This window comes from Drosophila santomea, chromosome 2L (genome assembly GCF_016746245.2).
Source record: "Drosophila santomea strain STO CAGO 1482 chromosome 2L, Prin_Dsan_1.1, whole genome shotgun sequence".
Classification (NCBI taxonomy): Eukaryota; Metazoa; Arthropoda; class Insecta; order Diptera; family Drosophilidae; genus Drosophila; species Drosophila santomea.
Window position 1 is genome coordinate 27,099,973 of NC_053016.2, and position 15,827 is coordinate 27,115,799.

Consider the following 15,827-nt stretch of genomic DNA (forward strand, 5'->3'; position numbering starts at 1 on the left):
TGTGGTCGGTATTCCGGAAGAGCCAGCGTGAGCACCTCTAAGTCGTCTGCATCAGCTGTGAGTGAAGGCATGCTTATATGCTTATAAGCACCGTTGAAAACTCCTCATAGGTCAGACGCCGATCTGCAATGACCCTCTTAAGGTGATGTTATTCCGACCTCACATTAACCTCCCAAGGCACGCTAGAATTGGGCGACTGAGGGGGATTGAAGTGCCACGTGGTCCGCTGTGAAGCAAGCTTGGGCGCTATGAGCTTCTCGTAGTCATCCTTAAGCCCGCCGTTGAACGCCTTCATTAAATAATCCGCGCCCACAAAGTTGGTTCCGTTGTCTCTGTTCAGATGCTGAACCATTCCTCGTCGTCCGGTGAATCCAGAACCAGAAAAAAATGCTCCGTCGTGAGGCCTGTCACCGCTTCTAAATGAACCGCCCGAAAGCACCTCCACCGTTCTGGGCTGCTAGACAGACGTCTTTCCAACTGCAGGAACCGATTAAGTGCCATTTGATTAGATCTTCCAAGAACCATGGCTGGATCTCGATTGGTTTTAAATGGCAACCGAACTACGTAGCGGCCTTCCGATCGACGCACAAATGTCTTTTGGTAAAAGGACTCGCACCACAGGTCCTCGTCTGTCACAGAAACGCTTCAGCAATGCCTCGGTGTCCAAAAGCACTCGATGATGCAACTTGGTTGAATTCCTCACTCCTTCACCAAGTCCAGAGAGAACCCATCCGAAGTCCGTATTTTGAGCTATGGGCTCGCCTGGGAAACCGATCCTGGTGTCGGCAACATGATTTGCGGCAACATGCAAAATCCTAAAATGAGATCACCTCGCTTCAACCGCGCGTAATGGGGGTTAGCCAATGAGATCCCTCGAACATGATCCCAATGTTGTGGCGTGAAGCTGCCTTGGCAGGCAGGAAGTAACTGAATTGAAAACATATGTTGAATCAACAGCTAAAGTGAAATTTGGGTTAATAACACTACAGATTTTGAAATTTACCGTGACATAAGACATAAATAACAAAAAGTGAATGAAGTAAATGAAATAAATGAAATGAAGTATAGAAACACACTCTCAACCCGCATTTAAATTCAAACACAATGCGCGAGCGCCAAGATCATGCGCAAGAACTCCATTAAGAACTAGCAGGAACGGAGCAGGATCAGCGGTAAGGAGTTTAACAGAGCCATAGGAGGCGAGCAACGACGTGGTAACTAACGTGCGTATTATGAGCGGCCTCTAAAGTCTTCTCATACTTAGCAGACCTAACCGGCCTGTAAAACTCTTCTCACCATTAGCATACCTGACCGGCCTTTAAACTCTTCTCATACTTAGCAGACCTAACCGGTCTGTAAAACTCTTATCACCATAAGCAGACCATAACTCTTCTCACAATTAGCAGACCTAACCTGACTGTAAAACTTTTATCACCACTAGCAGACCTAACCGGCCTCTAAAAACTCCTATCACCATTAGCAGACCTGACCGGCCTCTAAACTCTTCTCACAATTAGTAGACCTCGCAGGTCCCTAAAACTGTTCTCATAACTAGCAGACCTCACCGCCCTCTAAAACTGTTCTCATCACCAGTAGACCAAACCGGCCTCTAAAACTGTTCTCACAATTAGAAGACCTCACCGGCCTCTAAACTGTTCTCATCTGTAGTAGGCCTGCCCGACCTCTCCAACTTCCCCCTTCATGGGTAGACCCGGACGGTATCTCCCATTATTTCCCGTTCACAGGCAGTGGAGGAACTCGCGGCTACGTGACCCGACGACTATTGAGCTGCCATTTCGGGAGTCCGGCATCAATCCGTGTCCATCGTAGACCTGACCCCAACGCTATAAAGATCAGCTCTATGGCTCGCCCATTTTTCAGTGCCATTAAAAACCGCGATTTGAAGAACCCCTTTCATGGTCTTCGTCCAGACTTAGCTAGTTGCCTCTTATCTTCTTGTTGTTCAGGGGTCAAGTTAAGGTCATTTTTTTATAGCCGAAGGATATCTCTTTTAAAACCCGAAATCAGACTTCAGTTCTCTTCCCTTTCACACATCTTGGGTCCGATTGGTCCGATTGCCAGTCGTATGTGTCTTCTTTTCTACGTCTACGTTGCAGTGTTGTCTCCATACCCAGATATTTATGTCGAATTCTATTATAATAAATTTGTGGCGAAATTTTAGGTTTGAATCCACACTGACTTTAACTATATGGTCTTCAGTGTGCGAATGACACTCCTGCTGTAAATAACTGTGAATTAGTCGCATTAGGCATTGTGGGATATGGATGTGTTTGTTTAGCGCCTCAATCATGTGGGTGGACATTATTAAATACATTTTTAACGTCTTGCTTGCCAGGACTGCGTAACCGACTTCTGTATTCGGAGACCGGATTGCCTCCAGTTCTTTCAACTAACTGCTCTAGCCGCGGCATAATCAGTTTTTCCATGACCTCTTTGGTGGTATTTAACATGCGTAGAGGTTAATAACCAGATAGGGTTAAGGGCTTGCGCTTACCTTTGCTTATCAGGACCATCCTTTTTACCTTCCACTGATCGGGAAGTGGTACATGTACTTGTTGTACATATTGAAAAGTATAAGGGGTCTGCTATCAGTGATGGCTTTAAAAGCATCGACCGGGGTATTGTGGAATCATTGCGCTTTCCCACTTTTCAAGCTTTTTATTGCAAAATAGATTAACGATCTCTTCTGAACACTTCGAGAACCCATATACATTTCTGACCAGGGGAAGCAGAAACAGTGTTTGTTTAATGTTATCCGTGACATACGTGAAGGCTGATATGTTGATAAGGTAAAGGAAAACCATTAATCCTGATAAACAGGAAATGGGGTTTTGATTTTATTGTCCATGTGCGCCCCTGAAGACCAGGCGAGGGAATCCTTGAACGAAGTTATTTCAAAGTTAACGTCAACGCAGAAGGGGTTCTATTTAACAATTTTTGTATAGTAGTATTCAGGTCCTTTGATTTTTTCTTCTTTTACTCATGGCTGAAAAAATTTTCTCTACGGCTTGGTCGAGAGACGCGACGTCTCGTTTGAAGAAACTTCTAATAGCAATGGCATCGTGGGCTATATACTCGTTTATTTGTTGATTAGAGCTGTTACCTTGTTGTTATATTTCCATTTGGCTTGGCCTGTTTAATTTTCAAGGCGGTATAAAAGTATCCGAGATTTTTCTATCGTAACTTTATGTGGGCTGTTTTCTGTAACTACGGGTATGTATGGGTCCTTATGTGCCAGTGCTTGCGACGACCATTCCCATTCTAAGATTTTCTTTCTCTAAAGTTTTGTGATGCCTAACCCGCCAGAAAATTATAGGCCTCCGATTTCCATAAAATTGCGTGACAGCGTCTTTAATATCATGAAGTTCGCCTTGAAAGGTCTGTCTGTTATAACACGGTGTAGGTAAATAGGTAGATCATAACATTACCCTATAATCCTATCATGACATGTCCTAATGAGATCTTAGAAATGAGCTAGTAAATTGAGATTAGGCATGCACATACCAGAGACGGAGCGAAAGTTTTTACCTGATGCTGCCACGCCTTTTCTAACGTCTACAAACCCCTCAAAATAGATTATTTTAATTGTTTGTTCAATTTTTATCTACATGCCAAAAAATATTAAAACTTCTCGTTCGCACTCTCAATAGCTAAGTAACGGGGAATTGAAAGTCGAGAACACGCCTATAGAGTTCTATCTTGTTATACCCGTTACTCGTAGAATATACTAGATTCCTTGAAAAGTATGTACCAGGCAGAATGAAGCGTTTCTGACTATATAAAGTATATATATTCTTGATATCCGTATGAACGTCGAGATCTCAGGAGCTACAAAAGCTAGAAAGTTGAGATTAAGCTTACAGACTCCAAAAACATAGACACAGCGCAATTTGATTGACCCATGTTGCCACTATAACGCCCAAAAACCGCCCAAAACTGTCCACACTCCTGAAATAGGTTTTGATATTCATTCATTTTTATTAGTCTTGTGAATTTCGCCCACGCTAACGCCCACAAATCACTCAAAATTGCCTCGGCCACACTTTGAAAAATTTTTTGATTTGTTTTCATATCCCAGTCATTCTGTCATCTGTCCTACTAAATACCCTTGAAAGAATCATCGCCCTGCATCTGAGATCAACTTTCAACCCAAGTCTTATCACAGACACACAACACGCCTACAAGAAAGGGAAATCGACAGAGACAGCACTACACTCTCTCGTCTTCAAGATAGAAAAATCAATGTCCCAAAAGGAATATGCACTGGTAGCTTTCCTGGACATAGAAGGAGCTTTTTACAACGTCATCCCAACGGCGATTACCGGAGCCCTGACAGACCTTGCGGTGGACCGCCACTTGGTGGGACTCATAAACCAACTGCTCACCTGCAGGAAGGTTATGTCTTCACTAGGCGCGTCAACCCTCACTAGGCACGTAAGCAGAGGCACTCCGCAAGGAGGCGTCCTCTCCTCACTTCTATGGAACATAGCAGTCAACTCGATACTATGCGACATGGAAGGGGGGAGGGGCTGCAGGATAATAGCCTACGCGGACGACGTTGCTATTATATTCACAGGTAAACACCTCCAAACACTATGCGATCTCATGAGCGAAAAACTTAGTGTTTTGTTCAGCTGGACCAAAAACAATGGACAGGGAATTAACCCCTCAAAGACTGAGCTGGTTCTCTTCACTAGGAAGTATATTATACCAGACTTAGTACCAACTACCTGGGCGTAATACTTGATAGGAAACTAAACTGGAACTTAAACCTCACAGACAGATACAAAAAAGCTTCAATAGCACTCTTCACGTGAAAGAAAGCAATAGGGCTCAAATGGGGCATGACACCCTATATAGTAAACTGGACTTACGCACCACCCCAAACGAAGCCCCAAAATGCCATACTCAACCTCCCAAGCCCAGAACTAGCTGGCATGGAACAGGCTACAGTAGCGGCAATAAGGCTTAGAGATACCAAACAGTGGAACCCACAAGAAGCGGGTCACTCATGTTTCCTAAAAAACATTCAAAAATCCTAAAAAACATTCAGGACAGACTACTGCACTCCAACGGAGTACATACAAACACCTTTAAACACAATCATCCCAGAGAGGGACGGTTGGAACTCACGAACACCTGGCCCCCAGAATGCTATATGCTTCTATACGGACGAGTCAAAACTACAGAACAGAGTAGGAGGAGGAGTTTACTCCGAATAGCTTGGCCTACGCATCTCGATCAGACTCCCCGATCATTGCATCGTTTTGCAAGCTGAAGTAGCAGCAATAGGGGAGGCCCTAAAACACTTAAACTCACTAAAACCGGAAAACTCACATGTAAACATTTTCAGTGACTCGAAAACAGTATCGAATTGCCGATACACTTTACACGAGATGACACAACAATTTTTAATCAGCCGGACACAGAGACATAGAAGGCAACTCCATCGCAGATGAACTAGCTCGAGAAGGCACTACCGCGCCACTCATACAAGAGATGGAGGGCATGAGTATGCCTTTAGCCACTTGTAAACTACTACTTAGGGAAACCCTAAACCGTAACAAACAGACAATATGGGAAAACACCACACACTGTCGCCTAACACGCCAAATATGGCCAAAAATAAGCTCAAAGAGAACGTCCAAACTTTTCAAGATTGACCAGAGCAAACCTCAGCACTGCTATGAGAGTCATCGCAGGGCATTGGTTGATAGGCACCCATGCCAGAAGACCCCGTAGTTGTAGGGACGAAGAAATGGAAGAAACGGTAGAGAACTGCTCTACGAAAAGACTCGATCAATTAGGAAGCAGATTCCTGATAGACACGTCCGACCTGTCCGACACCGATCCACATCGGATACAAAAATTCACCAGCGCCTCTGGCTGAGGAAACTGCTAACTTCACACGAACCTCGACAGGCAAAAGGGGAAAACATACACGGTATCACAATGGACCTCTAATGGTCTAAGTGCGTCGGATAACCGACGGCCGGTAAAACCTAACCTAACATTTTCATAGTTGTATTAGTCTTGAAAGTTTCTACCGATTTGCCAAAAATCTTTTTGCCACGCCCACTCTAACGCCAACAAGCCGCCAAAAACTATTACATTTGAAGAGCCTCCTTCGCACTTCCACTTGCTGAGTAACGGGTATCAGATTGTCGTGGAACTCGACTACAGCGTTCTCTCTTGCTTTTATTATTGTCTTGTACTTAGACAAGGGAAGCGTTAAAAAAAAACAAGAGTAAACGCTATATTCGAGTACTCATTGTCATTGTCTTGTACTTAGACAAGGGAAGCGTATATAATAAAAACAGGAGTAAACGCTATATTCGAGTACCTATTTCTCATCTAGTGTAAGTGCGAACGAGAAATGTCAACTGATATGATGGAATTATCAATTGACAAATAATAAATCAAAAATGATTTTCCAAGGTGTTTTCGTGGAAGTTTTGAGCGCCTTATGGCGTTCTAATAGTCCTGGCAAAAATGTAAGGGTTTTTGGTAGGGATTTATAAATATATAAATATATAAAAATTATAAAAATATAAAAAAAATATCAAAACTCTTTTTAAAAAAGTGTGGGCGTGCAACGTAACATTCAAGGCAATATGCGTCTATTCCTCTAGAATTATAGTTACAAATATTTCAAAGCCCACTCAGCTAAATCCATAAAAAAGTTTGCATTGCCAAAACTATTAGTTTTATCAGGAATTAAAAGATGTTTAGAATTTAAGCTTTTTTCCATTCGATATCAATATTTTAATTAAAATTGTTCTGGTACTTTTTTTCTGTTTTCTTGAGAAATGTTGTGATTTTTATGCTGCGATTATTTATTTACGTTCTTCTCCAGTCGCTCAAAACTTTAACAACGATTCTAACATACACAGAAAACTTAATTTGACACACAAGCAATACTACATTTTTGCTTTAAATATCATGTTATTTAATTCTTTTGTACAAATGGAAATAACGTCATAAAAATTGACAATAAACAAAACGGTAATAGTGTTCTTTAAGAACTATTTGTTAAGATTGAAAACTTTTCTGTTCAGGCTCAGTAGTCTTTTTGCTTTCCTCCATAAATTTATTGTTGTTATTTAAACATATAGTAATATTCCTGTTCCTAGAGTTAAATACGAAGGTACTTCTTTTACACAGTAAATTAATAAAAAGCGATTTATTAGGTAACCAGTTACAGATCCCATCTTATTTACATTTTTGCTTAATTTACTCATCATTAGATACGGTTTAGCATCGAACACAGAAAAGGAGTTGATCCCCAGCTCGTTCTTCTAATGAGTCGTAATCAGAACGAAAGCAACCCTCTTGACATCAATGAAGGTCTGCCTTTTGCTCTTGCTCTGCCCCTCGAAGTTTCAATGGATTCGTTGCAGCCAAACGCGGGCAACAACAGTCGGGAGGACAAGCTTCTCGGTATTGGCCTCAATACCCTTCTAAAGATGCGCACAAAATCTTTGGCACCCATTGTGAGCGACGATGCCCTGAACACCCTAAATGAGCTCCGCGAGGAGAATCTTCTGTGTGACGCCCAGATTTCAGTGGGGGGGGATATTTTCAACGTACACCGTGCAATAATGTGTTCATGTAGCTCATACTTTCGGTGAGTTGCTTTCTTCACCATAAATTGCAAAACTGACACGTATCCCCACCAGAGCTCAATTTACAGGGTTTAACGCTGACAGTCACGGATGTGTAGATGAGTCAGATGCGAAAAAAAAAGTTAACGTTATTCATATCCCCGGCGTGAGTTCATGTATAATGAACTGTGTAATACAGTACGCTTACCTGCGTCAAACAAACATATTTGAGAGCAATGTTCATGAGTTACTTATTTGTGCGGACTACGTTGGCATGGTTGGTTTAGTGAAGCAATGTAAAGACTACCTTAGTCGCATACTTACCCCGGAAAATTGTGTCAGTATAATGGGTTTCGCAAAGTAAGTTTAAATTGCTAGTTTTCGTAAGAAAAACCTTTTAATTGTTTTACGTAGGTTCCGATTTTTGGAGGACCTTCATCTGAAGGCCAGGAACTACACACTGAGGTACTTTACTGAAGTGGCAAATCGTAATATTGATATATTGGATATGTCAGTTGATGACTTTTACAGTATTATTAGCGATGATGAGTTAAATACGCGCGAAGAGGACCACGTATGGAAATTATGTGTTAAATGGATCGACAGAAATCCAGAAAGCCGCAAGCGGAATGTTGCCCATCTTATGACTGGTGTACGACTGGGCCTAATGACTCCAAAGGTTGGTATAAACATATTTGTTTTCTTATTGCAATTCAATAAATATTTATACGGTTTTGATTAATTTCAAAAGCAAGTTATTCAACTAGGATATACTTGCTTCGCGTCAAACCTAATAACAAGTATATCTCTAGTCTCCCCAAACCCAAGAAAAAGCTCTGAATCAGAACGGCCTGGTTATTTGCCATTTGCAAAGGGTGAAAAAAAAGTACAGAACAATTGGCTGTCGCTGGAAAATAATACACTACAGTTGTGGTAGGCATTTCACTGTGAATACAGATCAGAGACCACTAACATACATGCGGATTGCACGCCTACAAACCCAAAACTGCCAGGCCCACACTTTTGGAAAATGTTTTGATAAATCTTTAATTTTTTATTGGTCTTGTAAACTTCTATCGATTTGCCAAAAAACAAACCACCCAAAACTGTCACGTACACACTTTTGAAGTGTTAAATTTTTTTTCATTTATTATATTTTTTCCAATTTCTAACGAGATATTCTCGTTTCATTTCCACTAGCAGAGTAAGATTTTTGATAAGTACATAACAATTTATAAAACTTTTAAAAATATGAAAAAAAATCAAAACAAAAAAAAAGATTCCGTGTTGCAGTTTTGGGCGGTTTGTTGGCGTAAGAATGGGCAAGGCAATATGCGTATATTCCTCTGGAACTATAGTTACAAATATTTCAGGCCCACTCAGCTACATTCATAAAAAAGTTTGCATTGCCAAAACTATTAGTTCTACCAGGAATTAAAAGATTAATATTCCTTTTTTCCATTCGCTATCGATATTTTCTTTAAAATTGTTCTGGGACTTTTTTTCTGATTTCTTGAGAAATTTTGTGGTTCCTATGCCGCGGTTTTTTATTTACTTTCTTCACCAGTCGCTTAAACTTTAACAACGATCCTAACATAAACAGAAAACTCAATTTGACACACAAGCAATACTACATTTTTGCTTTAGGATGTGTGTTTGTGAAGTGTTTGATGACGGACGCGTCGCGTTAGCGCTCCCGGAAAAACCCCAAAAATTCCGCGTTGAGCCAGCGTGGACGCGCCAATGGGTGACAGCGTGCATTGGCGTCACGGCCCCGGTCACTTACCCGCGGAAGACTGCTCTCCAGAGGTCCATGGACTGCCAGCCGGACCCAATCTCCAGGCCCATGGGACAGGTCAGGGTGAGAAAATTCGAAGCTTTCTCTTCCGGTTTTTCTCTTTCGTCCGCTTTTCCATGTGTGCAATTAGAGATGCACTGTCACACCAGCTGATCTCACTCTCAGCTGCTAAACCAGTGTTAGAAAACGTCTCAGGCTACCGGTCTGGCAGCGCTGCACAGCCGAAGGCGACCCCAACCACAGGTGGCGCTTCTAGGGAAATGCTACTGATCAGAAGCAAATTGCTACATAACTAGCCAAACGATCTCGTCTCTAAACGTAGCATACTTTCCTGGGTTGCTGACGAGAATCCTTGCCAGCAACGCATGGAATCCTTGCGAAAATAGCACCAACAAGATGGGGCTAGGAATAAGAGGTGTCAAAGGTCAAGGAGCGGACCAACAGCCAACCCCGCCGGTAACGCGGTACACCGAAAAACGGGGCTCTGGCGACCGAGCAGGAGCGGTATAACTCCCACCGAATAAAACCCTTTCCCCTTCACACCCCTCTCACCAAAAATCCACGGAGCGTCTGACCCAGAGTGGGCGGCTACGTGGTCTGCGTCTGCGCCATAGTGGCCGGCAGTAAATCCAACCCTGGCAGAAGGGATAAATCTGCAACATAAACCTGGCAGTAGGGATAAAATGCATCCAAGTGAGGAATGTCGGTAAATAACATTACTACTCCAGGTGGCAACCACTTAGTTGGAAATCCACCCGTGGTAAATCCCACGGCAGGGGCACGGATTCTGGAGGCCCCAAACCACGTTCTAAACCAACCTGGCGAGGTGGTGGCAAGCTTGGCCGCCTCGACAGTGATCGCAACAAGCAAACACTATAGCGAAATGGACAACGCGGGAGCTTTTCAAAGCAGTAAAAAGATCTTGCGTTCGCCGATCCTACCAAGATCACCTGGGCCACCACAGACTGGTGGGTCAGTCCTGGCCGAGATGGGAGATGGTCAGGACACGCCGAAGCGGGCAAGGACCCCGAGCAGCCCCTCCGGCTCGAGCCGCAGTACACCTCCAAAAAGGACGAAGGCGGATGGGCAAATCCGCTGCGCCGACAAGCTATCGGAAATCGGACGGGTCCTGGATCAGCTGATAAGCCTGACCAACGTAAAGCACGTGAGGCACATAAACGTGGCGATGTTCGCCAGGATGAAGGCCCTCCAAGAAGACGACAGCCGGGGGCTGGACATGGAGGACGAACAGTGCCACGCCCTCCCAGGGTGCCCCAAGTGTGGGGACAAACGAATGAAGACCGAGCAAAAGTCGCAGCAGACCACCCCCAGGCGAAAAAGGGACAGTTTCGTGCAAACGGCAAAGGAAAAGAAGCCGGTGGATAAGAGAGCGAGCCCCCCAAGACAGCAGGCGAAAGCAGCGGAGCAAATCCCGGCTCAGCCAGCGGGAGTCCCAAGCCGTGGGAAGCCGGACACGTGGACGAAGGCGGAGACTAGGAAGAAGGCACGCCTAGCGCGGAGACCCGACGCTGTCATAGTCGAAGCGAAGGGAAAAACCTACAGCGAGGTCTTGGCTTTGGTCACCAGGCGAAGCGACGGACAACTGCAGGAGTTGGGAAGGAACGTGCACAAGGTTCGCTGCACAGCTAGTGGTAACCTCCTGCTCGAGCTAAGCAGGGATGGAGAGAAGAGCGCATCGCTAATGAAGAGCGATCTGGAGGCGGTGCTGGATGGAGTCGCATCTGTGCGAGCTCTGACGCAAGACTCGAGGTTGCAATTCCTCTCGATCTGCGACTTGGACCCACTAGTCGCTAAAGAGGACCTGTCAAAGGCGTTGGTGGACCAGTTCCAAGTTGAGGCAAGCTCGATTAAGCTGAAAAGCCTCCGACCTTCCTTCAGGGACACCCAAACGGCAGTAGTGGGCCTGCCGTGCAGCGAGGCACAGGCGGTCATTGCCAAGGGTAAGCTGAAGGTGGGATGGACAGTCTGTAGAGTCAAGGAGAACGACTCCAGACCCAGGTGCTTCAAGTGCCTTGAGCTCGGCCATATTGCAGCGCGTTGCAAGAGCACTGCAAATCGCAGCGACTGCTGTCTCAAGTGCGGACAAACCGGGCACAAGATTGCTAGCTGCACTCAAGAGGCCAAGTGCTTCCTATGCACCAGTGCCAGGAGAGCCGACGCTAGGCATATTGCGGGTAGCAGGAGATGTCCTATGAGCACCAAGCCACCGAGGAAATGAAGATCGTCCAGATTAACCTAAATCACTGCGAAGCGGCGCACCATCTGTTGAGCCAAACCATGCGCGAAGTCCAAGCCGACGTAGCGAGCCGTATAGAAAAACCCCCGGGTCTGACTACATATTGGACGGTACAGGAAGCGCCGCGATCCTAATCAACGGGACAAGCCGGCCAAGAAACATGCGCATTGGCTCATTCTTTGTAAGGGGGCTGGTTGGCGACCTGTGCCTGTACAGCTGTTATCTACCGCCACGCCTTTCCCTTCCGGAATTTTCGGCAGTTATTGATGAGCTGGCTAACGACGCAAGAGGAGAGCGAAACATGGTCATCGCTGGGGACTTCAACGCCTGGGCAGAGGAGTGGGGCTCAGTCCACACGAACGCAAGAGGGCGTACCCTTCAGGAAGCCTTCGCGTCTATGGACGTAGCTCTTCTGAACACGGGGACGGAGCACACCTTCAGCCGAGCTGGAGCAGGATCGGTAGTAGACCTGACCTACTGCAGTGGCTCGCTTTTCCAGCGCGCACAATGGTCCATCAGCGATGCCTATACGGCAAGTGACCACAAGGCGATTATCTGCGACATCACCAGCAGAGGATCTTTCACAGGCCCATCAGCGAAGAGGCACTTCAACCCAAAGACGCTCCAGCGGGACGCGTTCCTGAGGGAATTTGGGAGCCCCGACATCGGTGAGAACGCAGCGGCAAGCGCAATCAGCCTGACTAGAGCAGTCGAGAGGGCATGCACAGCAAGCATGAGGGTGTCAAGGAGCCACCACCGCCACCGGGAACCATTCTATTGGTGGACCGACGAGATCGCGGAGGCTCGCAGAACCTGCCTTCGGGCAAGACGGCGGCAGCAAAGGGAGCACGGCCACCCCAACAACGAGACTCGGAGGCAAGAATACGCCGACAATCGAAGGGCCTTAAAGAGACTCATCAAGCAGTCGAAGAGGAGATGCTTCTTGGAGCTATGCGACTCAGCCGAGCAGGACCCTTGGGGCTCAGCATATAAAATAGTGGTTAGAAAGCTAAGCCAGGCGAAACCTCTAAAAGCAGGCGACGCGGCCACGATGACAGCGATCGTGGAACACCTGTTTCCAATGGTGCCCTCGGATCCGCAACCTCCTCACTCGGCTCCAGGCGACTTGTCGCAGATAGCGCTCCGACCGGAGGAAATACGCGAGGTCGCAAAGGATATGCCTTCGGGGAAGGCGCCAGGACCGGACGGTATCCCAGATATCGCCGTCAAGCTTGGAATGTACGAGCACCCGGAAGCATTCGCAGCCGTCTTCAACCAGTGTCTCACGGAAGGCTTCTTTCCAGAGCGCTGGAAGAGACAGAAGCTGGTACTGCTCCCCAAGCCCAACAAGCCGCCCGAGGACCCATCCTCATACAGACCGATATGCCTGATCGACCACATCGGCAAGGCTTTCGAACGCTGTATCAGCCTCAGACTGCACGAGGCCATCTCCGCTGCAGGGGACCTCTCAGAAATGCAGTTCGGCTTTAGGAAGGCGAGATCGACAGTGGACGCCATAGCAACGGTCAAGGAGATCGCCTCGAAGGCAATATTACTGCTTGGTGGTAACATTGGATATAAAAAATGCGTTCAACACAGCGAGATGGGGCGTCACCATAAGAGCATTACAGCACCTAGGGGTACCGGACGCTCTGGTGGGCATAGTCAAGGCCTACTTCAGCGACAGAGTGCTACTGTACGACACAGACGGAGGCACACTTGAGCACAGGGTGACCTGCGGGGTCCCCCAAGGTTCGGTTCTCGGGCCGCTGCTGTGGAACGCAATTTACGATGGTGTGCTACGGCTGCCACTACCAGGGAGAACCAAAGTGATTGGCTTCGCTGACGATATTGCCGTGGTAATCGTGGTAAAAACCGTTAAAAAAGACAGCCACCATCCGAGTCGGAGACACCACGGTCACGTCGGCGCGATCGATTCGATACGTAGGGGTCTTGTTAGACACTAGGCTAACGTTCAAGGAGCATCTGGCGGAAGCGAACAGGAAGGCGTCGAGCGTCGCTAGGGCTCTAGCGCGAATAATGCTCAACTGCAGGGGCCCAAGACAGGGACGCAGAATACTCCTACAGTCCGTCTGCAGGGCAACAGCCCTGTACGCAGCCCCAATATGGGCGGAAGCTGCGGAGAAGAGGTCCTACATAAGGGGCCTGGAATCGACGCACAGGCGTGCGTGGATGCTTCAGGAGCTACCTGGCTAGGTTCGGCCACGACGACGACAGCCACTGCTCAAAATGCGGCGTCGACGAGACGGCTGAGCACATCTTTTTTAATTGCCAGCAATTCGACCGCGACAGGGAAGGCTTCATGGAGGACGTAACGGACCCTTTTACCCTAGGGGAGCGCATGATCTCGGATCAGACGTTCTGGGATCAGATCAGCAACTTCGCTGCAGTGGCTGCGGGCAGCGGAAAGAGAGAGAGCCGCTCGGAGTCAACAGGATCCTAGGTAGGGAAAAATGAGCGCATCCTGGCCCTGCGAAGCATAGCCTCGCGGTAGTACCGCAGGGACTCCAGGACTTCTCGCACCTCACAACACCTTACAACCCCCCCCCCCCCCTACACACAACACCCTCCAACCCCCCAACACCATTACTACTTGTACATATAAATATCCACCCACAACAATAAACATGATAAAAAAAAAAAACATTTTTGCTTTAAATATCATGCAATTTTAATCATTTGTAAAAATGGAAAAAACGTCATAAAAATAATCAGGTAGAACTAACCTTTTATGTTTAATGTTCATCTGTCACAACGGTTTTATATTCTTCATAAATTAACCACCATACTATTTGAAATATATAATTAAACTTCGTAAAATTAGCAAATTTAAATTCATAGAAGCCAAATCAAAATAATATTATTGTATTTTTAAAATACACAATAAATAAAACGGTAATAGTCTTCTTTAATAACTATTTGTTAAGATTGAAAACCTTTCTGTTCAGGCTCAGTAGTCTTTTTGCTTTCCTCCAAAAATGTATTGTTGTAGAGTAATATTCCTGTTCCTAGAGTTAAATACACAGAGTGTTCTTTTACACAGTAATAACAAAAATTAATAAAAATTGATTTATTAGGTAACCAGTTACAGATCCCATCTTATTTACATTTTTGCTTAATTTACTCGTCATTAGATACGGTTTTTAGCATCGAACACAGAAAAGGAGTTGATCACCAGCTCGTTCTTCTAATGAGTCGTAATCAGAACGAATGCAACCCCCTTGACATCAATGAAGGTCTGCCTTTTGCTCTTGCTCTGCCCCTCGAAGTTTCAATGGATTCGTTGCAGCCAAACGCGGGCAACAATAGTCGAGAGGACAAGCGGATTATGCCAAGCCCACACTTTTGGAAAATGTTTTGAAAAATCTAAAAAAATTTTATTGGTCTTGTAAATTTCTATCGATATGCCAAAAAACAAACCACCCAAAACTGTAACGTAAAACCCTTTGAAGTGTTTAAATTTGTTTGCATTTGTTTTTTTTTTTCCAATTTCTAAAGAGATATTCTCGTTGCCATTTCCACTAGCACGGGTATCTGATAGTCAGTCATTCTCTCTTCATTTATTCAATAATTAATTTTGAAGTAAAATAGTTGAACAAAAAAACGAACTTGCATATTTATTTTAAAAAGCGTTTTTATACCGTCTTTCGCTAAATTGTTATCGTACATTTTTCAATTCTGCCTGGAATATTATGTTTATTTAAGAGCACAGGGAATAGCCATGACCGCAGTGTTCAACTATCTTAGCAGAAAACTTTTACTAACCAAGTCGATCTGGCCATGTCCGTCTGTTTGTCCGTGTAAACGCTGTGATCTCGGAAACTATAAACCTTGAAAATTTAGGGTAAGAATGATGATACTAGCAACGCCAAAATGTGGTTATATAGTTTCTATGAATCCGTGAGTAGTCTAACGTGTTCGAAATGTAAGGTTACGAGAGGTTTATTAGCCTTGTCAATGTTTCGAGAGGTTTATAGCCTTGTCAATAGGACTGAGTAAACCTTTACTTTTCCAAGCATCCTTTGACTAAACTTTCCACCTTCTGCTAGATCCCTGTTATATAATAAGTCCCTTTCAGTCTTCTTTATACCAAACTGTCGTCCTGCTGATGATTTGTTCTTTCACA

The 15,827-nt window shown here is 45.3% G+C and overlaps 1 protein-coding gene and 1 pseudogene across 3 annotated transcripts in view; both read left to right on the top strand.

Moving 5' to 3' along the window:
• The first annotated feature begins 3,380 nt into the window (after positions 1-3,380).
• On the top strand, positions 3,381-7,088 carry LOC122756516 (annotated as a pseudogene).
• The window catches only part of LOC120458909 (kelch-like protein 10), a 119,268-nt gene continuing 110,489 nt past the window's right edge, over positions 7,049-15,827 (top strand). The window contains exons 1-4 of one of the 3 annotated variants that reach the window (XM_039646766.2): positions 7,049-7,168; positions 7,269-7,648; positions 7,701-7,985; positions 8,040-8,304. In XM_039646766.2, the coding sequence (XP_039502700.1) occupies positions 7,323-7,648; positions 7,701-7,985; positions 8,040-8,304 (876 nt within the window). In that variant the 5' untranslated portion in view covers positions 7,049-7,168; positions 7,269-7,322. Of the gene's footprint in view, positions 7,212-7,268; positions 7,649-7,700; positions 7,986-8,039; positions 8,305-15,827 lie in introns of those variants that run through there. The other 2 variants (XM_039646758.2, XM_039646781.1) reach the window with 2 other exon arrangements.